The sequence below is a fragment of the Nicotiana tabacum genome, chromosome 17, assembly GCF_000715075.1.
Source record: "Nicotiana tabacum cultivar K326 chromosome 17, ASM71507v2, whole genome shotgun sequence".
Classification (NCBI taxonomy): Eukaryota; Viridiplantae; Streptophyta; class Magnoliopsida; order Solanales; family Solanaceae; genus Nicotiana; species Nicotiana tabacum.
Window position 1 is genome coordinate 49,220,510 of NC_134096.1, and position 22,466 is coordinate 49,242,975.

General features: G+C 34.2%; 3 protein-coding genes and 1 non-coding gene across 4 annotated transcripts; 2 read left to right on the forward strand and 2 right to left on the reverse strand.

Moving 5' to 3' along the window:
• The first annotated feature begins 2,355 nt into the window (after positions 1 to 2,355).
• LOC142171540 (uncharacterized) lies at positions 2,356 to 7,853 on the forward strand. Its single transcript, XM_075234271.1, has 2 exons — positions 2,356 to 2,823; positions 3,460 to 7,853. Exon 2 carries the CDS (start codon positions 3,571 to 3,573, stop codon positions 4,579 to 4,581), a length of 1,011 nt encoding a protein of 336 aa, XP_075090372.1. The 5' UTR covers positions 2,356 to 2,823; positions 3,460 to 3,570; the 3' UTR covers positions 4,582 to 7,853.
• Positions 7,854 to 10,910: 3,057 nt separating this feature from the next.
• On the reverse strand, positions 10,911 to 13,666 carry LOC107816535 (uncharacterized). The gene has a single exon (XM_016642258.2). The coding sequence runs from the start codon at positions 13,004 to 13,006 to the stop codon at positions 11,210 to 11,212; it is 1,797 nt and encodes a 598-aa protein (XP_016497744.2). The 5' UTR covers positions 13,007 to 13,666; the 3' UTR covers positions 10,911 to 11,209.
• Positions 13,667 to 17,352: 3,686 nt separating this feature from the next.
• TRNAR-ACG (transfer RNA arginine (anticodon ACG)) lies at positions 17,353 to 17,425 on the forward strand. Its single transcript has one exon. It is a non-coding gene; the product is annotated as a tRNA-Arg (tRNA).
• Positions 17,426 to 17,762: 337 nt separating this feature from the next.
• Positions 17,763 to 22,412, reverse strand: LOC107816534 (pectinesterase-like). The gene is made up of 6 exons (XM_016642257.2): positions 22,064 to 22,412; positions 21,825 to 21,973; positions 21,709 to 21,781; positions 19,200 to 19,469; positions 18,162 to 18,550; positions 17,763 to 18,056 (listed from the first exon to the last, which is right to left on the reverse strand). Exons 1-6 carry the CDS (start codon positions 22,410 to 22,412, stop codon positions 17,763 to 17,765), a joined length of 1,524 nt encoding a protein of 507 aa, XP_016497743.2.
• Positions 22,413 to 22,466: the final 54 nt, after the last annotated feature.

Consider the following 22,466-nt stretch of genomic DNA (forward strand, 5'->3'; position numbering starts at 1 on the left):
TAGAAAGATTTGACATTATTTAGAAAAAGAAAGTTCGTACCTCTAATACTTTCAAAGTATTTTCTCGAGATGGCAGAGTCTCGTGCTGATAACGTGCTATAAAATAAATACTGTAAAGTAAAGACAAGTATAGAGAGAAATTGATATATTATTCAAACTTATGTACATAATGAACTTAATTCAGCTGCTTGTAAGCTGCTACTCTAAGCTGTTGTGTAAGCTGCTTGTAAGCTGCTACTCTAAGCTGCTGTGTAAGCTGCTACTGTACCAGATATAGATAATCTTCTACCAGAGGTAATATTTATCCATAACGCAGTACCGAAAGGATAAGTTTCTTCAGGAGGCTTATTTCAAATAGAGTACTAAATAGATAAATATATTTACGACGGAGTCTCGTATGGATAAGTTTCTTCAGGAAGCTTATTTACAACGGAATACTAAATGAACATCCATAATATAATATATTCATAACATTCTTAAAATAATTGACGACTTGGTTTAGATTTTCAGAAAGACATTTGATAGAAGGTTTAAAAGTTCTAGAAGGTATTCCAATTAATTTGATTTTCTTGTTTTAAAATAAATATTCGACATAATAAATATAGTGAAGAAATAGTAGTACAATTTTTAATTTGAGAAATCAAAGTCATCATTTTATTGTAGCTTGAAGTCGTATCTACGTCCCTTTGTCATTTGTTTGGAGGGTGGTTACTTTTTGTATTGTATCGTATTGTTACTTTAAATATAATATTTGTTTTGATTGTTACTTAAATTTTATTGTATCGTTAAATATGTCGTTACGTAATGACGAAAAGTGACACTTTATGGGTTTTACTAAAAAAATTGAAAATGATAAAAAAAGACGCATTTTTAGTATAAGTTTTATTTTCTTTTACAAAAAAAGAAAAGTTTCAATTTTTATTTATTTATTTAGTTTAGTGCAATTTTTAAGTTAGATGCTTTTACCAAATAAATACTACATAGTTAGAATTTTTATCTTGTTATTTTAATTGAGTAGCAGTGGCATTTTTATTTTATCAATTACAACAAAAGGAAAAAAAAGATTAACAAAACAAATGAGCTAATGGATAAGTGTCACGTTGCAAGATTCTACCTTAACAAATTTCTCAAAGTGCCAAATATACTCCAATACTTTCGAAAATGGTATAAGAATACCCATCGTTATACTATTATGTTATCTATACCCCTGCAGTCATACTTTGGGTTCAAATATACCCCTCATTTAAACGGAGGGATACATGTCATCATCCTGTTGGCCACTTCTAAATATCTCCTAATTAATTAAAAAGTAATTTTCTAAAATAATTTTTTTGTAAAAACTGAAAAAACAAAAATATTTTTTTTCTAGTTTTTACAAAAAAATTACTTTAAAAAAACTGAAAAATATTTTCTAAAACAATATTTTTGTAAAAACTGAAAAAAAAATTGAAAAGCAATTTTTTAAAGAAATATTTTTGTAAAAACTGAATATTTTTTTTCCAGTTTTTAGAAAAATATTGCTTTAAAAAAACTGAAAATAATTTTTAAAGGAATTCTTTTTGTAAAAACTAAAAACAAAAAATTGAAAAGTAATTTTCTAAAGCAATATTTTTGTAAAAACTGAAAAAACAAACATTTTCTTCTTTTTTTTTCCAGTTTTTAGTTTAAAAAATTTCAGTTTTTTTCAGTTTTGAATTTCTTTAGAAAATTACTTTTTTGTTTCAGTTTTTACAAAAATATTGTTTTAGAAAATATTTTTTAGTTTTTTTTTAAAGCAATTTTTTTGTAAAAACTGAAAAAAAATATTTTCGTTTTTACAGTTTTTAGTAAAAAAAAATTCATTTTTTACAACAATAAAAAAATTACTTTAAAAAATTACTTTTTAATTAATTAGGAGATATTTAGAAATGACCAATATGATGATGACACGTGTCCCTCCGTCTAAATAAGGTATGTTTGAATCTAAAGTGTGAATGAAGGAATATAAATAACTTAATAGTATAATAAGGATTATTCTTAGATCATTTTAGAATGTTAGGTATATTTGGACCTTTACCGTAACAAATTTGGCAAGATCAATTAACATGATTCACGCCACTTTCTGGCAATTTTCCATTTTTCTTTACACCTAGGCACTCTTTTGTTTTCTTCTTAACTCACATGCCTACATTTTGGATATACATAGCGTTCATTCAGTCTGTGCAGAGGACTTTGGCAATCTAACTTTGTGGGCGTTTGGACATAAGAATTTTAAAATTTCAAAATAGGAAAAAAAAATTTAAAAATGATATTTGAAAATTTTAAAAAGTAATTTTAACAAAAATTTTCAAAATATACGAAAATTGAAAATTTTACAAAGGGGATAGATATAGAGTTAGAGGGTAAAGGATGAAAGAGATCTGGGTTTAGATAGGGCGATTTTCTTCTTCTTCTTGCCTAAGAGCAACCTCTGCTGGTCTTCTTCTTCCTTTCTCAAAAAAAAAAAAAAAAGGCAGCATCTACACCTCTCAAAAGTCACCACTAAAACTCCATTTCTAGCCATGGGAGTAGCCTGAAAACTCCAGCTCAAAACTAGCTGAAATACCGCCTCAAAAACGCCCCTAAAACAGCTCCAAAATCCTCCATTAATCACGTTGAAGTTCTGTGCTCGAGGTCGTCACCGACGAGTTTTCCATTCGAATTCCGGTCATGGTTCAATTTCCGGACAAATTTTCAATCGGAGTTTACTGTTTCACGTTCATTTGGAACAGAGCATTTGTTGTACGTTTGTTTGCTTTGGAGTTTTCCTGTTGTAAAACTCAAAAGTTCAGATTTAATACAATGGTCCGCTTCTTCTTTTTAGTTTCTGTAGTGCTAATTGCCATGCTCCTGTCATATCTCTTTAAATTGTATAATCCTTGTTGGCTTTGTTTGGTATGAATTTTATTGTGATATTCTGTGTCTAGTTGTTTTCGATGATTTGTTGGTGGTTTAATTTTCCTTATCAGTTGTTTTGATTGTTGAGCCTTTTGGGTCAGATGTATATTTTTAGTTTTTTGTGAATTTAAAATCAATGTATAGTGATAGGAAAGTGATACACAAATTGGCAATTAGGATTTGAAAGTTAGTTAAATGTTTTGGCGAAAAAAGTGGTTATCACTTGAGTCACACTTTTTACATTTCAGCATTTACCTTTTGCATTTTCTTTAGCATGTTTTAGTCTTATAAATAGCAAGCATTCACAATGTAAACCATTCAGAATATTATATTGGATCTGAGCTCTCTTTTCCCTCATATCTATCTCAATTCTGCCTCTCTCTTCTTCTTATTTCTTCTGTTCTTCTCTTATTTTGCTCGATTGCACTGTTACATTGGCTTGGTACCTAGATTTTGATATCAATTGGTATCATAGTTTGGTAGATGATGGGCCCACGACGACCTGTTGATGTTGTGACTGGTAACCAACCCATGGATTTGCAGGAGCAGTATGAGGATCTAGCAACTTAGCAGCTAGATCTGCGAGCAGAATTGGCACAAAAACAGCGGGAATTAAGAGATGATTTGGAAAAACGTCATGCTGAACTTCTGCAGATGGTGATTGCTCTCAAACACTCCTTCGATGGTCTGCAATTGAGTCAACAAACAAAGGATAATGCCTCTACCTTGACTGCTAGGGACAAGGTGCTCCAATCAAGTGAGGGTATTCTAGGTCCCAATCCTTACTGTGTTAATGCTACCCGAAATCATAACTTGGTTTTTCCTCCTTTCAATGAAGAGAATATGAAGACATGGATGTATAGAATTGAACAATATTTTTCAGAGGATGAAACTCCTCTCAATCAGAGAGTGAGATTAGTGGCTATGAACCTCGATGATGAGGCATTAGCTTGGCATCAATCCTACCTTAAGTGTAGGAATTTACTTGTGTGTGATGAGTACATAGCTGAGCTCATCGAAACCTTTAGTGGTGACTTCTCTGATCCTATGCTTGAACTGAAACAATTGAAACAAACGGGGTCTATAAGAGAGTTTCAGTTTGCTTTTGATAGATTAGTGGCTCAGTGCAATCTAACAGTTGAGCAGGCTATCTCTTGTTTCCTTGGTGGTTTGAAGAAGGAATTAGTGCATCCTATCATGATGCACGAGCCTAAGACACTGGCTAAGACCTACAGGTTAGCTAGACTTGCTGAAGCTACTCTAGCTGCAAATGCCAGAGTTCACAAACACTCTACTGCTTATGCTGCTGCAAGGAGAAACTCTTATGAGAGTCCAGTTGTTCGCAATACATCATACCAAGCAGTGGTACCTGCACCAAGGCTGACCTTATCTGCTGCTACCAATGCTGTAGTACCTAGGAACAGAAGGACCATATCTCCAGTTGAGATGCAAGCAAAGAGGGCACAAGGACTATGTTATTTCTGTGATGAAAATACTCGATTTGCCACAAATGTAATCTTCCTAAACATATGTTTGTATTGGAGCTTGAGTCATCGGAAGTCTCCTCTGAGGAAGAAGGAAACATTCAGCATGATGTTGAACTACCTCCTGAAGAATGGACTACTGTTGAGGGTGATCACCCACACATCTCATTGTGTGCTCTAGCTGGTATTCAGGGAGCTCAAACTATACATGTAACAGGTTATAGTAGCAAACGACCCATTCAAATTCTATTGGATGGGGGTAGTACCCATAATTTCATAGACTCTGCATCAACAAAGAAGCTAGGATGCACTATTTTACCTACTAAGCTGAGTGATGTTAGTTTGGGAAACAATACATTGGAAGCAACATCAGGGGTGGTACAGAATTTCCAGTGGATGTTGGAAGGCACTACTTATATGTCAGATCTTATTGTGTTTCCAGTTGGTCGATATGATCTGGTATTAGGAGCATTATGGATGAAGACATTAGGTCCAGTCACAATGGACTACTCTGCCCTCACCATGACCTTTAATTATCAGGGTAAGCAACACATTTTGTAGGGAGTATCAGAAGATTGTAGACTCTCTAGTCCTAAGGCTGTTAACAGATATCAAGGTGATGAGGCTTAGTTGTTTATGTTGCAAGTCATGATTGATATTCCCTCTTCTGATGCTGAGGATGAAGGGCTTCTGCATGCCTTGCATCTGCCTGATGATGTAACACTACCTCAACCAATCAGTGAGCTCCTTGATAGCTACAAAGAGGTGTTCTCAGAACCTACTACACTGCCACCACAAAGGGGTGCATTTGATCACATAATTCCTTTACATCCAGGAACCAAATCAGTCAACATTAAACCTTACAGATATTCTTCCATGAAGAAAGACATAATTGAAAAGCTAGTTAAAGAGATGCTGCAACAAAGGGTCATACAATATAGCAACAACCCTTTTTCTTCACCTATAGTGTTGGTGGGCAAAAACGAATTGATTACAGAGAATTGAATCAGTTTCCTATCCCTATCATTGATGATCTGCTAGATGAATTAACAAGTGCCTCTATATTTTCTAAGATTGATCTTAGATCCGGATACCACCAAATCAGAATGGTTCCTGAGGATGTTTCAAAAACTACTTTTAAAACTCACATGGGACATTATCAGTACTTAGTTATGCCTTTTGGCCTCACCAATGCCCCATCCACTTTTCAATGCTTGATGAATCATGTGTTTTAGGAGTTCTCGAGGAAGTTTGTACTTGTTTTCTTTGATGATATCCTAGTATACAGTATGACTTTGCAAGATCATGTCCTACACTTACAAACAATCTTCAAGTTGATGGTACAGAACAACCTCTTGGCCAAACATTCTAAGTGTGTATTTGGGGTGCCAAGTGTGGAGTACTTAGGTCACTTCATTTCAGCTCAAGGTGTTGCTACTGATCCAAGAAAAATAACAGCAGTCCAGTAGTGGCCTACCCCTGTCAATGTTAAACAATTGAGGGGATTCCTTGATTTGGCTGGTTACTACAGGAAATTCATCAAGAGATGTGGCCTTATCAGTTGACCTTTGATAGATGTGATGAAGAAAGACAGCTTCTTATGGACTGATGCTGCTTCATAGTCTTTCTCTGCATTTAAACTAGCCTTAACTACTGCACCTGTCCTAGCTTTGCCTGATTATTCCTTACATTTTGTTGCTGAAACTGATGCCAGTGGCACTGGCATTGGAACAGTCCTTATGCAGAATAATCACCCCATAACTTTCACCAGCAAAGGCCTAGCACCTAGGCATGCTGCTCTATCTATTTATGAAAGAGAACTCCTAGCTTTGGTCTTTGTTGTGACCAAATGGTCACATTATCTTCTCAGCCAGCACTTTATTGTCACAACTGACAAGAAGGCATTGAAGTATTTATTGGAGCAAAAGTTACACACTGATTTCCAAATCCGATGGTTAGCCAAACTTCTGCCATTTGATTTTGAAGTTCAATACAAAAAGGGTAAAGAAAATGTGGTTGGAGATGCTTTATCTAGAGTTCAAGGTGCAACACTCATGGTGATGATGGTATCTTCAGTCCAAGCTGATTTATGGAAAGAAATCCAAGCAAGTTGGCATTCTGATCTAGAGCTTCAGTCTCTTATTGCTTCCTTACAACAACATCCTCAGAAAAACTTCACCTGGCTGAATGACCAGCTTAGAAGGAAAGGGAAACTACTGGTTGGAAATGATGCTGCATTGAGATCCAAATCCTTACTCTCTGGCATTCCTCTCCCTCTGGTGGTCACTCTGGGATTGATTCTACCACTAGGAAGGTGCTCACTTATTTTTATTCGAAGGGGATCAGAAATGATATCATCAACTTTATTCATAAATGTTCTGTATGCCAAAGAAACAAATATGATACTAGGGCTTCTCCTGGTCTTCTACAACCCCTGCCCATACCTGCTTTTCCTTGGACTGACATCACCATGGATTTCATCGAAGGTCTCCCCAAGTCTAAAGGCAAATATGTTATATGGGTCATAGTTAATTGACTAACTAAGCATGCTCATTTTATTGCCTTGTCTCATCCCTACACTGCACAGTCCCTTATTCCCATCTTTATGGACAAGATTTTTAAGCTCCATGGATTCCCTGCTTCTATTACTAGTGACAGAGATCCCATCTTTATTAGCTGTTTTTGGAAGGAATTCCTCACTACTCAGGGTGTCACTTTGAATACTTCTACTGCCTTCCACCCACAAACTGATGGCCAGAGAATGCAGTCCCAGGCCAATGCTCATAGGTCTGACAAATATTTCCAAGCAGGTGACTGGGTCTATGTGAAGCTTCAGCCCTATCAACAATCTTCCTTGTCCACCTTCCCTTACCATAAATTGACATCTCGCTACTTTGACCAATATCCAATTGTTGAAAAGATTGGTGTTGTTGCCTACAAGTTGCTTCTGCCTCCTGAAGTTCTGATCCATCCTACTTTTCACATCTCCCAGCTTAAATTTTGTCATGAGATACTTGCTGAGATAGTGCATCCTCCGGCGATTGATTTGGCCAGTCGTTTTTGCCCCACTCCTTAGCAAGTCCTTGAGAGGAGGTTGATAAAGAAAGGCAATAAGGTTGTTGCCCAGTACCTTGTGAAATGGACAGGTTTGGATGCATCCTATGCCACTTGAGAGCTCGCGTCTGCACTTAAGGCTCGCTTTCCTTCCTTCACCCTTGAGGACAAGGGTGTTCTTCAACCGGGGGGTATTAATACACAAATTGGCAATTAGGATTTTGAAAGTTAGTTAAATGTTTTGGCGGAAAAAAGGGTTATCACTTGAGTCACACTTTTTTACATTTCAACATTTACCTTTTGCATTTTCTTTAGCATGTTTTAGTCTTATAAATAGCAAGCATTCCAAATGTAAACCATTCAGAATATTATATTGGATCTGAGCTCTTTTTCCCCTCATCTCTCTCAATTCTGCCTCTCTCTTCTTATTTCTTATGTTCTTCTCTTATTTTTATTTTGCTCGATTACACTGTTACATTGGCTTGGTACCTAGATTTTGGTATCAGAAGGTGCTGTTTCATTTATTAAGTTTGAGATAAAACCAATTGAAATGTGTTAAGGAGAAGATGAACCATGTCTGCTAACCGAGATTGAAAAATAAAGTTTGGACTTAGGGAGAAGAACTTGGGCCGTTGGGAGGACCTTGAATTAAGAGGCTTCGGGGGCTGTTTGATACTACACTTAGTTTGGGCCAAAAATAAATCTTGTCAAGCCCAATAGCATCACAATCATACACCCTTTCCCACAAATTCATTCCATAGTTCGCATGCCTTACAACAATCTCAAAATTAGGAGGAATAACTTACAATTGCTAGTATGCTCTTAGGCATGTTATAATAAATTTCATAGTTATGGGTACGGTTCTCGTGGCATATCTATGATACGTAAATCCAAAGTTCAAGTGCGCGTTCAATCATGTGACTTGACCAATCAACTTCAAATAACAATAATAAACATATTGTAAATCGCGGGTGCGTTTCACGTTGCGTGATTTGCAATGTGAATAAAACAAACAAGTTTACGACATCGTAACTTGTTTTTGAAATAAATCCATAAATAATCGAAATTAGTTAAAATAAAATCAAAAGCGGTAAAAGGTAAAATGCACAATAGGTCTAAAACATGTAAGAATAAGATAACTAAGTCGAGTTTAACTGTAAAGCGACCGTGCTAAAATCACGGAATTCGGAAGTGCCTAATACCTTCTCCTGGGTTAACAAAATTCCTTACTCGGTCTTATGGTTTCGCATACTTTAACATAGTCAAAATTTTCTTGATTTGGGATTTCAAATAAATGGTGTCTTGGAACACCTTATTAATTATTTCAAGTTGCGACTCTTAAAATTAAAATAAATAATCCCTTTTCAATAATATAGCTTTAATTGAAAAAACTCCTTTATGAAAAAAGGAGGTGTGGCAATAATAGCTCTTTGTTGTTCTCTCAAAATTTTGACCGTTTCAACAACATGTTCATCATCCGCATCATCAAGAGTTGGACTCCTCATATGTCGAGAATTCTAACCTTCGCGAACCGGAGTTGTTTCATCTCCTTCATTACGGGTTTTGCTGGTTGAATCATCACGATGGAACACATCTTCACGTTCATTGTGTGCTCCAACATTGTAGACATTATTGACATCGTTAGTTGCCAAAGTAAGTGCATGGCTATAAGCATATATATCGTATGTTCGTTAAGAAATGTTCAGTTGAACTCTGGTCTATATATGCTGGAAAATCGAGCGATCTCTCTTTAATTTACTCTTTGGAGTAAAGATCAAATAAACAAGACCAATGCAGCTAAACATTGTTTAAGGTTTAGGGAGTCCTTGATTCTAACATAAGAAGTTGGAGCAGACTCCTTTAACTATTTCCCCTTTGTCATTGGTGTAGACAAGCCTTCTGACACACAGAAAAACCTGTATGAAACCTCTAGTTAACTCATATACTAGAAGAAGGAAAAAAACCAAGCTAACTGAACTATGTTACTGACTTTCAAATACTTGACCTATGTGCTGAGAATGACCTGTATAATCAACGGCAGAGATATATTTCTGACGTGTAATTTACATATCTTGACACATGTCATAGCACATGGCCTGAATTATTTGTAACTTTAAACAATTCGCACGTAGTTTAGTTACTTTGATGTGAGAAAAAATTATTTTATAAGTTTATCCATCAGATAACTTTTTAAACACTTGTTATTAACATCTGGAGGCAAAATAATATTTGAGCCTTCATCTTATAATAGCAAGATCAGCCCCATTATTTGGAAGAAACCAAATTCAGTAGACACGCAATGCTGCAATTATTTAGTTTACATGGTGTAGAGTAAAGATGGTGGACACATGACTCTGAGACCTGTTAAATTCACAAATATTGGCATCTGGAACAGTTGGAAGTCATATGAAAAATATAGTTCTGAAAGTATTTTGTAAGATAGATAGAATATTTTGGACAAAGATGTCACTTCTGAATATACCCTCACCCTGTTCCTTCAATAATATCAGGTACTGAAATAATTTCCCAATTCTATGTGTTGGTTGCATAAAATCTATATAGTCTAAATTCTGAATATCAAGGCCCCCCAAAGGAAAGTTTTGAAACGATGCACACGTCTGATTTAAATACCGTTTGGGCATGAAATATACTAGTTTGGCTATAAGTATTTGCAAATACTGAACTGAATTTCAAATAAGATATTGATATACTGGTTCGAAGGTGCATTCAAAGTGAAATATTGGTTTTTCACTCGCAAATCTTAATAGGCGTCTGGACAACACCCGATTTGAAGTTGAAAAAAGAGTAACTGAAGTTAGAAATTGAAAAAAAGGAAATTTGTAAGCGCAGTTATGTTTAGACATGGACTTCACTTGGAAATTTATTAAAATGCTGGATAATTCACGCCTGTATAGGAAGTCCATCTTTTGGAATGAGCATGTGTTTAAATCACTGTAATCGTTATATATATAAAATTTCTTGAAATGATCTTGGTTTTCCATAACAAACGAAGAGAGTTGCCTTTCTGGTCTCATGGACAACCAGTTAGTAAGAAATTATTCAACATCCGAGTTTTCGGTTGCAAATTCAGTTGTGAAAGCTGGCTTTACTTCTCTACAGAATATGGAGCCATCTACCTATTAAAGAACGAGGAAATGGTCTTCGATGCCCACTTACAATTTGAATAGAAGAAAATGACCTGCAAAGATTTCTCGTATTTAAAGAACAACTATATTTACAAAAGCCAGCTTGGAAACTTTCCTTCTCCTGTATATATACTTGCACATTTAGTAAGCTTCAACCAGTCTTGACCAATACAGAAACCACTAAAGTATGATACTCCTTCGCCGAGAAGATTATTTACAATTTCTTGTTGAAATTTTATATGGTGAATTTCAGCAACTCTTATGAAAAAAGAGTGAATACCCTTAAACAGAATGAAAGGAAACCCACAAAGCCGAAGAAAATGATTATTCATATATTGCAAGAGTAACAGATTCCGTATCCTAGTCCTACGTACAATAATACAGCTTACAACAACAATTACTACGGCTACGCCTCAGTACCAAACGAGTTGGGGATTCCAACAGAGCAGAGGGGATTCCTGAGGTCTTCTTAAACAAAATTTTTGCAGGAAAAAAAATTGATTTTATATACACTCCATGACCATAGGAAATAGGAAGAAATTTAAAAACAAGAAACATAATATCTCATCTAACAACATGCAAATTATGCACATCAAGTCACAGATGCAATCAATGGAATCCCCTTGATCCTCTGGATTGATAGAGTTCAAGCCTGCTTTTGGATTCCTGCAACAATGCCTCCACCTTTTCATCTTGGTTCAAGTATGCCTGCTTCGACGCCCATTCTAGCACTGAAAGCACCTCGGATTGAGCTAGCTCATCGCTATCAGGGACGTGCAATGCAATGTAACATAGCAGAAGTAATGCAGAATTCTGAACTATTTTTTCACCAAGGAAAACAAGTTGAATCAAATGCTTTGCCCCTCCCATGCTTATGATCGCTTTGCAATGATCCATGTGAAGGTAGTTATCATTGCATGCAAATTTTGCGAGTGCGGTGGCTGCTTCGTTTGAAATCTCTGCTTCTCGTTCATCGAGCAGCTTTACTAATGGGCTAATCATCCTCGTCTCTGTAGCTCGAAAAGTCCTAGCCAAATTCCCAATAGCTCTAATGCACGGAATAAGCAGATTTAAGTCTTCTTTTTCGATGATTTTCACCAGTTGATCAACAAGAGCTTTGCAAGCGGGCGAATTAGGCTTGAATGCTGACTTTCTCAAATCAGAATCTTTCTCCGCCACAGCTGTGATTTCCATTACTGCCATAGCTGAATTGTACTGAGTATCTTCAGTCCCTTTCTCTAACAGTACTGCAAAGCAAAGCAATGCTCTTGATTCAGTAATGCTACGACAAATAGATGAATTTCCCTTGGCAAGTTTCCATAGAGCTCTTGCAGCCATTGCCTTCATATAATCCTTAGTAGCAGACTCCTCGAGTTCTCGCCCTTTACTACTTACCCCTGTAGAAGAAACACTATGCTGATGTTGATGGTTTACATCATCATTATTATCATTCACCTTGTGCACACTAGTCACATTACCCTTTTTATTATTACTAGCAAAAACGACAGCATGAATCGACGTGGCTTTGCTAGCAATAGCATACTTGCTATGCTCCTGGACTGTCTCAAAGGCGAGATGGCTAACAAGTAATCTAATTATATTATGCTGATGAAAGAGATCCTGACATTTTGGGTAATGTGCAGAAAGTTTAGAAACTGCCCAAGCCACTACTGCCTGAACTTTCATTGGACTTTCTTTGAGGATTTTCACAAACACTGAGCATACACCAAGATGCACCATGTGTTCGACGCTTTCAGTGTCACGTCCTAATAATCCAATTGCCTTTGCAGCATTCTCCTGACCTTCCAATTTTCCTTCTTTCAACAATTTCAACAATGGTCCAACTCCACCTTCTTCAACGATCAATTTTCCATTCCGGTGATTGTCCTTAGCTAATGAAATCAATGACGCAGCAGCTTCAGATCGATCATTGACCGAACCAGTATACAAAATCGCTATATGTTCCCAAATAAAGCACAATATAGGCTCACTAGCGGCAATAGGAGGAAGGCCCAAGTACTCATCTCCGCTTTCTGTGGAGGAGACACGGAGGAGCCACGAAACATTACCAATGGAATTCTCTAGCTGTGAAGACAGGTTGCGGAAAGATGCTGAGGGGATGATGGTAAATACGCGCTGTATTAATCCCTGAGCGCAACATTTGCTAACGATGGATATAGCCATTTCCAGGGCTTGTTCAGTGTCGTCAATAATACGCCTCGTGGGGCGTTGGTAGAGATCGTTGCTGGCTCGTGCTGCTTGACGGAGCAGCACGGCCAGCCTCTCTGTTTTGGACTTGAGCTCAGCACATTCTTGCTTGAATGAAGTTGCCATATCAGCTGCCTGAGTCACTTGATCTGCCAATTGTATTGGCTTTGCCAGGATTTGCTTCACTATATCCGCCATCAACTGGAATTTCCGTTTAACTAGTGTGCAGTGGTGAGACCAGGAATTTTAATAAGGGGGGGTTAGGAAACGCAATAATATCACACCTGAGATTTGAACCTATGTTGCAAAGCACAATTGTCGAACCACTTTGTCACTACACTGAAATCTTTTCTTATTCTAAGGGAATTCGACAAATTGTATATATTCAATTAAATCCTCTTGGCCTCATGTAGCTCGGCCACTGTGTCTAAGAGTAAGCAAGTTACCTTTATTCAACAGATTGGTGGTTGAGTCAATAACATGCTCTACTCTGGGAGTCTGGGTTGGAAATCTTTGCTCTTCTCTTTTGCAAAATTGCTGGACTCTTCTCACTTGAGGATAAAACCCAACCAAGAAGTGATCCAAATTCAATGCCTAAAAAAAGTTGTGACAAAGTAGATCTTTGATGTGAATTTTGTTTTGCTCTACTATCAAATGAACAAAGAGATCAAGATTGTAGGGAGAGAAACAAAGAAGACTTTGACTTGGGTTTTGTGAGTATAGTATATAGTAGCAGTTAGCAGAGGTTTAACAATGGAAGAGTTGGTTTTTGGTGACCGACTTTCAAAGTCAATTGGTTAATTAAATAATATCGGCTTGTGGTCTTACGTTCTACTAATTTGTTATTCTGATTCTGCTCGATACAACTATCAGTTTGATTTTTCTTGGTCTTAAAATTTATTTATTTTGTTTAGTATTTCCTAATGAGTAGAGATTAATAATTTTATCATCCGAGTTGTTGTCATCCTAACTACCTCTCAGACATGGCCCCCCGCTACAAGACAAGAAGAGAGAACCTTTATCATTGCGGACGTACCTCTTTGCCCATATATTAGTGGTTTCGAAATATTTTAAGTTTTAAAAAATAAAAAAAGATTTATTGCTTTTTTGAAAAATAAATTGCCGTGACTGTTAATTTATGAAGTGTTAATTAAGTAACATATAGTTAAGAGAAATAAAGGAGTGTTTACACAAATATTATCGTAATTCGGACTATTAAAATATTTTTTTAAGGGACGTGTAACATTTTAAAATGATAAAAAAATATGAATCTGATAAGATTTTAAATATGGGTGTTCAAAATATTATTGTATGAGTTACTCCATCCGTCCCAATCTTTTTGACGAGTTTGATTGGACACATAGTTTAGATTTTATTTTTTTGAAACTTATGGTTTAGAATATGCCATAAATATTTTTGTCGGTATAAATTATCATTAAGGGTAAAATAAAGAGTTTAAACACAAATTATTATTAAATATATAAAGGTATCATTTTGTTCCGAAAAAAATTTAAAAGGAAAGAGTGTCACAAAAATAAAGTAATATTGGAGCTTCAACCCATTTACAAGTTTCATGAACTTTTTAACATAGAGAGTTTTTCTTATATATACTATAATAAAAACTTATATATCTATTTTCTTTAATTTTCATAATTTTCAATAAGTATCTAGATTTTTCTTACAAAATGTATATATTCCCCTTATAAGACTCTTACCCTATTATTATTACCTTCAATTAAGAGACTCAATTAAATTCTTTCCTTTTTTTTTTTTCATCTCCACTCCCCTCTCCTTTTTTTTCGTTTCCCTAATTTCTTCAGTTTGTTTGCCTAACACACTCATCCACAAATTGGTCCATTCGAAGACCAAAAATACATATGATTCTCGAACATACATACATACATATAATTTTGGGTATTAAGATTTTGTGATTTGTTTGGATTGGATGTTCTTGCAAGTGATTGAGAATATCCTTTGGAGTTTATATCTCAATTTTGAGGGAGATTGTTAAGTATAGAGTTGGTTTTCGGTGAAAATTCAGATTGAAACTCGAAGAAGAAGAAGTTGCAGGAATTGTATGATAATTATATAATAATTGTATCATAATTGTATCTGATACATCAATACCTAAAATATAATTGTATCATAAATGTATCATACTTGTATCACAATTGTATCTAACTTGTATTTGATACATTAATACCTAAAATAATACATTATACAATACTAACACAATTCTAATACATTTGTGATGCAAACTGCGACACATTTCTCAAAAAATGTGATATTCATCTTCTTCAAGTTTCAATCACAATTCTAAACTTAAAATCTGATACAATATTTTATTATAATTGTATTAGTATTGTATCAGATATTATTTTAGGTATTAATGTATCAGATACAAATAACATACAATTTTAATACAATTGTGACACAGTTCTAAAACAATTGTGACATATTTATCATACACTTATCATACAATTCATGCAACTTGGTTTTACGTAAAATTTTAATTTGAAATTTTACGTAAAACCAATTCTAAGCTTAACCATTTTTTCTCAAAATTGAGATATAAATTACAAGGTATATTCTCCACCATTTGCAAGAACACTCAATCCAAACAACTCACAAATTCGTAAAATTTGAATATTGAATTTAAAGTTTTGAAATTTTTTAATAGATGTCGATGGAGAACCTTTTGCTGCTGCAATTTTTGAGACAAAGTTTTTGCCATTTTCATTTACACAGTGAGAGAAATACCGATTTTGGATGATAAGTATAAGGGAGAGAGAATGAGATATGAAATATTTTTAAAAATAGATGAAATTCGAATTTTTAGGAGGGGGTTGAGAAGGAGAGAGAATGAGATGCTAAATTTAAGGAATTTTCTATTTCCTTCTGTTTTATAGTTTTGTACATAAATGGTTAATATAGATATATAATGTATTATATACGAACCTAAATAAAAGTGGTAAGTAAGTTTCTATTATAGTATAACTAACTGTGAAATTCCCTTTTAACATTCATACTCACGGTCCCAAATATTAGTTGTTTTTATAAATTAAATTTATTTAAAAACATTTGACATTTTATAGTAAAGAAGAAGCATTTATTATTTTTTAAGATCCACCCTTACTGCTCAAATTGGTGAAATATTAATTAAGTGAGACATTTTAAACATGAGATAAACGGTATTTCAAACAAATACTCTTAAGGTTAAATTAAGTTGCTAATATCTTTTTCAAAAGGTTTGAATTTTTTTTTATAAAAGACAAATAATATGAACATTATTAGGGCCATTCACTCCTTTTAAATTTATTTTTAACTGAATGTCAAAAGTTAATATTTACCTTGAAATTTAACGATAACAAAAAAAAAGTTAGGAAAATTACTAGTTATGTCCATTTATAAGCAGCTTATTATAAAAATTGGCCAATTCATAAAATATTACTAATATTAGCCAATTAGCTACTTGTAGCCAAAAAGATAAAAAATTTACTTTCTTTTGAGCGGGTGTTATTAGAATAGATTGGATACATCTTAAGAAGCTTGAATCTCGGTTTTGAGATGATTTGGCGGAGTTTTGAGATGGTTTGAATTGAGAATTCGAAGTAGAAGATGAACATGAAAAAAATAATATGTGTATCATGCCGTGTATCACTTGTGCATCACATATGTATCATATTTGTATCAAATATGTATTACACGTATATCCATGTATACCTATGTGTGAGATACATGCGTGATACATGTGTCGCAGAAGAATTTTTTGAACTCGATTTTAACTACGAATTTTGATACCAAATCACCTCCATTCTTTCTCAAATTTTGTTTGACTCATCTATATGTTTTCAATGAATCTCAACCATATCCATTGAAACATGTTCCTTTTGCTTAGATTTTTCAATATATATATATATATTTGTATTTCATCACTTTATTTGCTACCTCATCTATGAAATTTTCTTTTCGTCTTGCATCTAATGTTGCTAATCACGCTTAAAAATATGGAAGGATATCTTTTGCGTGTGATTCTTGGAGAGAAAGAACTTTATTTATTTGAGTTTTCAATTTTTATATGTGCTTGGCTAGTTTTGGTAAGTTAATGATTAATGATCAAAGGTTGGTAAATTAAGAATTATTTGGGACATTTATGTAGGGTTCACAAAAAATTATTTTCACATCCATTTTATTGGAGAGAGAGATTGGACCACAGCAACATCTCATGTGATAGGCCATAGATTAAAGTCATTTGCGAAGGTATATACTTTTCGTGAAGATACTTATAAAAATAAATGATTGTGTAGAATTTTGTTTCCAATATATTTTTAACCACTTATACTATGACATGCATCTTTTCTATATTCGTGAAGCACACTAGTTAGTTACAATAGGCAAATTAAAGTTTACAAGTATAGGTCGTATTGGATTTGAAATGCCTTAATAATTTTAAAATTCTCTTTTATGATCAGTGTATGAAAACTAGTCCAACGTGAATATAATAAAGCGAATATAAAAATCAATAGGAGTGAAATCAACAAGTTGACTCTGTGGCCCAATGGATAAGGCGCTGGTCTACGAAACCAGAGATTCTGGGTTCGATCCCCAGCAGAGTCGTTTTTTCTTTTAAAGGTTTTTCTGTATCATTTTTGGTATTTTAGAGTTAACTACGGAAAAAACTTCCAAAATTCGTAAATATCCAGTGCTTTACCAACACCTCTCACTGAGCAAATTGAACTAAAATTTTTTGCACTAATTCAAGTTGCAAATCGGGGTTCTGGAATTAATTTTCTGCATTTTATTTTCGTGTGGAACAACATATAAAGTACACAAGGAGAAAACACGCATACAAGTCACCTACCCTGCCATTCTATCTATCTTCTTTTGTGTAAAGATAAAGAAACTAAATGTTTATTTTCAAAATGGAAAGAGTAGTAATAAATGCTCTATAAATTTAAACCAGATCAAGTGTGTATGGGATTGCTGAGGGTATCCATTCATCTCCATGAAGAAAGTTTCGAACTGTAAAATTAGAAGCTTCAGAGTCAGAAATATTTTGTCTTTCCCAGTTTACTCTTTGACTTGTGTCAGCTCCTGGCCCCCTATTATTATACTCAGCAAAATATATATCTGAGGGTTTTCCATTCCATAGAGTCCAACCTTCAGGATCTATAAATTCATCTAAATAACTTGACATGACGATCGTTCGAGAGTAGTTTTTCCAAGGTCTTCCTAGGTAGACTCGTACCTGTTGAGACATAACATTATTACATAATTAGATAGGTATTTGAAAAGTGAGCTCGTTGTAAAGATTTAAAATTTTAGATGGGGTGGTAACACAATTCAATATTACCTTTGGTTCATGTTTGCGCAAATCTTGTGTGACGTTTATTGTGCAACCTTGAAGGACTATAGCAGTAGTTTCATTTTTGTGTTTTCTTCCTTGGGCAGTTATTGTCACTTCATGTTGATAATCTTCAGGTTTTCTTGCATAGATATTGCAATCTTGTAGAATGACCTTAGCGTTACCAAATATGAAGTCAACAGTACCATAGACATCACAATTTTTAAAAAATTGGACACCTTTTCTTGTGTAAAGTGTATCTTGATACCCATCGAACTTGCATCTATAGAATGCAACATGGTCAGCTTCAATACTCACTGCAACTGCTTGATGCAGAGATGGTCCAGCAGTGTTTTTGAATGTCATATCTTGTGCAACGAACCCGTAGCCATGTACATCTTTTGACAAAAAAATTAGAAGATTATTTGTATGATTTTTGAGAAAGTAACAAATAAGAAAAGAAGATTATTTATTATATGATCTTCATAGTAATAATAATAATAATAATTTAAGAACTACATTAATGCATGCAGTATTAGGGTTGCTAAGCTCTTTGTTACTATTTATTGTCTGGATGTTTACTGTATAAGAATTTTTACATTGTATATAAAGTGAGATTAGTAATACGGGAAATAAGGTAATTTACTTATTATAATATGTTAAATTATACTGATAGTATTTTAACTTCTATACAGGCGGATGAAGCTTATGTATCAAACATTTAACTAAATCCAGTATATTCGACATAACTTAAACATATACAAGTAGAAATCACTAAACTTATAAGAAATATTAAATTTTAAATATGAATAGTTTAATATTAAGAACGTTAAAGTTGAACCCATCAAGTTTAAATCCTGAATTCGTTTCTATCTATATACTGATAGTGTAAAAGAATCAAATTACATGTAGCCACTGAGAAAAGATAAAATTAATAAATTGCAAAAATAAGACGAGTTACGTGCTACAAAAGCTAAAAATATACTAACAATATAAGTTATTTTTTTAATATAGAAATGAGAGTGGTCATTAGACAACGTAACTGACCTACAGTTGCAGTCTCGTTAGTTTTAAAGCCTGTGCCATTGCTTTTAGATCCTGTTATAATCGTGAGGTCCACTCCATCACCAATGAATGTAATGTTAGTTTTATGTCTATCAACAAAAACATATTCATTATAGATGCCCTGTCTAATCTTGATATTGTATCTTGTTTTACTGTTATTAGGAGCTGCTTGTAATGCTTCTGTTATGGACTTGAAATCTCCACTTCCATCTATTGCAACTATGGCATCGAAATGAGAAGAAGAGTGGCTCTCTAAACCCCAAAATAATGTTGTTAATAAGGCAAATAAACCAAGTATCATCTCTTTTATTAGCTGCATAGTAGTAATATTTTGCTTCTCTGTCTAGTGGAATTCGGCGCTGTCCTTTATACAAAAGCACCAAAAAAAATTAACAATAATAAGAATAAAAGAAACAATATTCAAACAAAAATGGGAAAAAAAGAAATTTTGTTACACACATTACGTACCAAAAAGAAAAATAAATTAGGGACGGACAAATTAAGTCGATAACGACGGGCATTTAGCAACGTATTACCGATGGATCTGTAGCTAATAATTCTTGTTTTTTCTTAGTACCGTTAGGTCACTTAAAAAATTAATTATAAATAATTACTGATTATCTAAAATATAAAACTTAAAGTACAACAGATTAAATAATACGAATCAACATGTATAACTTAAATCATAATTAAGAAAAAGAAACCATCAAACTTACCCAATGCCTCAGTTTAGTAAAGCAAAGTATAAAGTTGGCCTCGGAATTTTGAAACAATCTTCCTATCCAAAAAAACTGATGCTAGTAGACAATTACATGCATTGAGTTACATATATATAAGGAGAAAAGTAACTCAACAATTAAATAACTATTCGAATTAATAACTGTTAGTATCACATCGTAAACGATGGTCCATTTTTCTTAGTAATCAATAAATATGAACTAATATTAATTAATAGAGTTGCTAATTGAATTCCTATTTAATTTGGAAGTTTAACATATTTATGAAACTTGGCTAATTTTAAGTTTCATTTATATTCTGAACCATCAGTTACTCTACTGGGAAATGGAAACGGAAATTAAAATTTATATTGTTAGCTCTTCTTCTGGCCGAAGAGCTGGTAATTAGATTTAGATGTTGCATTTACTTGCACTTTAAGATAGTGCTTTTATGAAAGCCATACATGTATAAATAAAAATTAATTCATCTGCTTTATAAGGTGAGTAATTGACCTATGGCTTAAAATATTAATTTTGCTGTTTAGAACTTAAGCATGTTTTATTTCTGCACTTGGTCAGGAACTTGACATAAACTGATTGAGGAAATTGTAACTTTAGTAGCAATGAATTAGTGGATGCATGCATAACAGACGTCGTTTCTTTTTTCTTTTTTGCATTCATATACCTCATAGAAAGTTGAAAATCTAAGTTTTTTTTATTCATCACTAATCGAATCTTTTAATCTTCTTCAATTTTCAATGACGTGGTCGTCAAATTACCTTTTTTATTTTATTTTTTTTATCTCAGATATTTTTTATTTTGACTAGTGATAATCACTTTCTTTGTCTTCAAAATAATTGTCGACTAACACTTTAGGCTTAAGGTTGTGCATAATTTGGTAAATACCGAATTATCGTATCAAAATAAAATAAAAAATTGGTATTTCGTATTCAATATTTTGGTATTTGATTTCAATTTTAAAAAAATGGTATTATTAAGTGATTGAGATCACCATTGATGCAGAGAAGCTCGAGAGAGAAGGAAATGGAAATTTACTGTTCCATTGATTTTCAACTAGCTAAGAAGAGGAGTACACTCTCTAATATATATACATCTAACCAACTAATAATTCTTAACTTACAGCTGTCACCGCATAGTTGGACAACTGGTTAACTAACTAACTATCAACTAACTAACTACTTAACACCTTCCCTCAAGCTGATGGTTTGAAAATATCTTTCAACCCCAGCTTGGACATCAAGTGATCATGTTGTAGTTTTCCTAAACTCTGGGTGAGAAGATCAGCCTGCTGCTCTTTTGTAGGGACATGATGAGTTTTAACAGCATCTTGTATGATTTGTTTCACGTACAAAATGACAATCAATGTTTATGTGTTTAGTCCAATCTTTCAGCTACAATTTGGATAGCAGCTTTGCTATCATAGAAGAGATCAACTGGGTGTAAGCCATGTTATCTCAGCAACTGTAGATGCCATGCTTCTAAATTCAGCCTCAGTAGAAATCTTTGCAACTGTATCTTGTTTCTTTGATTTCTATGAGATCAAAGCATTACTAAATTTCGCTAGGTAACCTTTTATTGATTTTCTGGTCTGTAGACATCCTCCCCAGTCTGAATCACAGTAAGCTTCAATCTTATCTGATCCTTCTGAAGGCATAAATAGACCAAGACCTTGAGAGGTTTTGATATACTTCACAACCCTCAAGGGCAGCTTCCCAATGAGACTGCTTAGGCTTGTGCATAAATTGACTTAGTACTTGCACCACAAATGCTATATCTACTCTGGTCATTGTAAGATATAGCAGTTTCCCTACCAGTCTTGGATAAAACCTATATCATCAGACAACTTGTCTTCACAGTCAGGTAGACTTACATCAGTGTCATACTCAACTGAGGTGAGCTTCAAGTTTGTCTCAAGAGGTGTTCCAGTAGGTTTATCACATGCAAGTCCCTTTTTAGATATCAACTCCAGAGCATATTTCCTTTGGCTCATGACAATTCCATTCTTGGACCTTGCAAATTCTATTCCCAGAAAGAACTTAAGTTCTCATAGATCTTTTATTGTGAACGTAAGTTTCAGATCATCTCTAGTATGAGTAATCAGATCTAGACTGCATCCACTGATGATCAGATCATCTATATATACCAACACAACAACAAGCTCAACTTTGATCTTCTTTGTAAATAGGGAGTAATCAAAATGACTTTGAGTGAAGCCCAACTGCAGCATGACATCAGTCAATTTCCTGTTCCATTGCCCGGGTGCCTGCTTCAGGCCATATAATGATCTATGGAGTTTGCAAACCTTGTGAGACCCTCCCTGGCTTGCAAACCCTTGAGGCACATCCATGTACACATGGACTAGAAGCTCCCCATTCAAAAATGCATTGGGGACATCCATTTGGAAGAGAGGACAATGCTTAGCTGCTGCAACTGCAATCACTGACATGGTAGTCACCATTTTGGCTACAGGGGAGAAGGTTTCAATGTAGTCAAGCCCTTCCTTTTGACTGTA

What these genes read in the sequence shown, in the direction of transcription:
- LOC142171540 (XM_075234271.1), top strand. Translation starts at nt 3,571, where the DNA reads ATGGTGATTGCTCTCAAACACTCCTTCGATGGTCTGCAATTGAGTCAA.
- LOC107816534 (XM_016642257.2), bottom strand. Translation starts at nt 22,412, where the DNA reads ATGGTGACTACCATGTCAGTGATTGCAGTTGCAGCAGCTAAGCATTGT. An exon ending in TCTGATCATCAGTGGATGCA is followed by an intron (nt 21,974 to 22,063) that starts GTCTAGATCTGA and finishes TTCTGGGAATAG; the next exon opens with AATTTGCAAGGTCCAAGAAT. An exon ending in TGCGCAAACATGAACCAAAG is followed by an intron (nt 18,057 to 18,161) that starts GTAATATTGAAT and finishes ATGTCTCAACAG; the next exon opens with GTACGAGTCTACCTAGGAAG.
- LOC107816535 (XM_016642258.2), bottom strand. Translation starts at nt 13,006, where the DNA reads ATGGCGGATATAGTGAAGCAAATCCTGGCAAAGCCAATACAATTGGCA.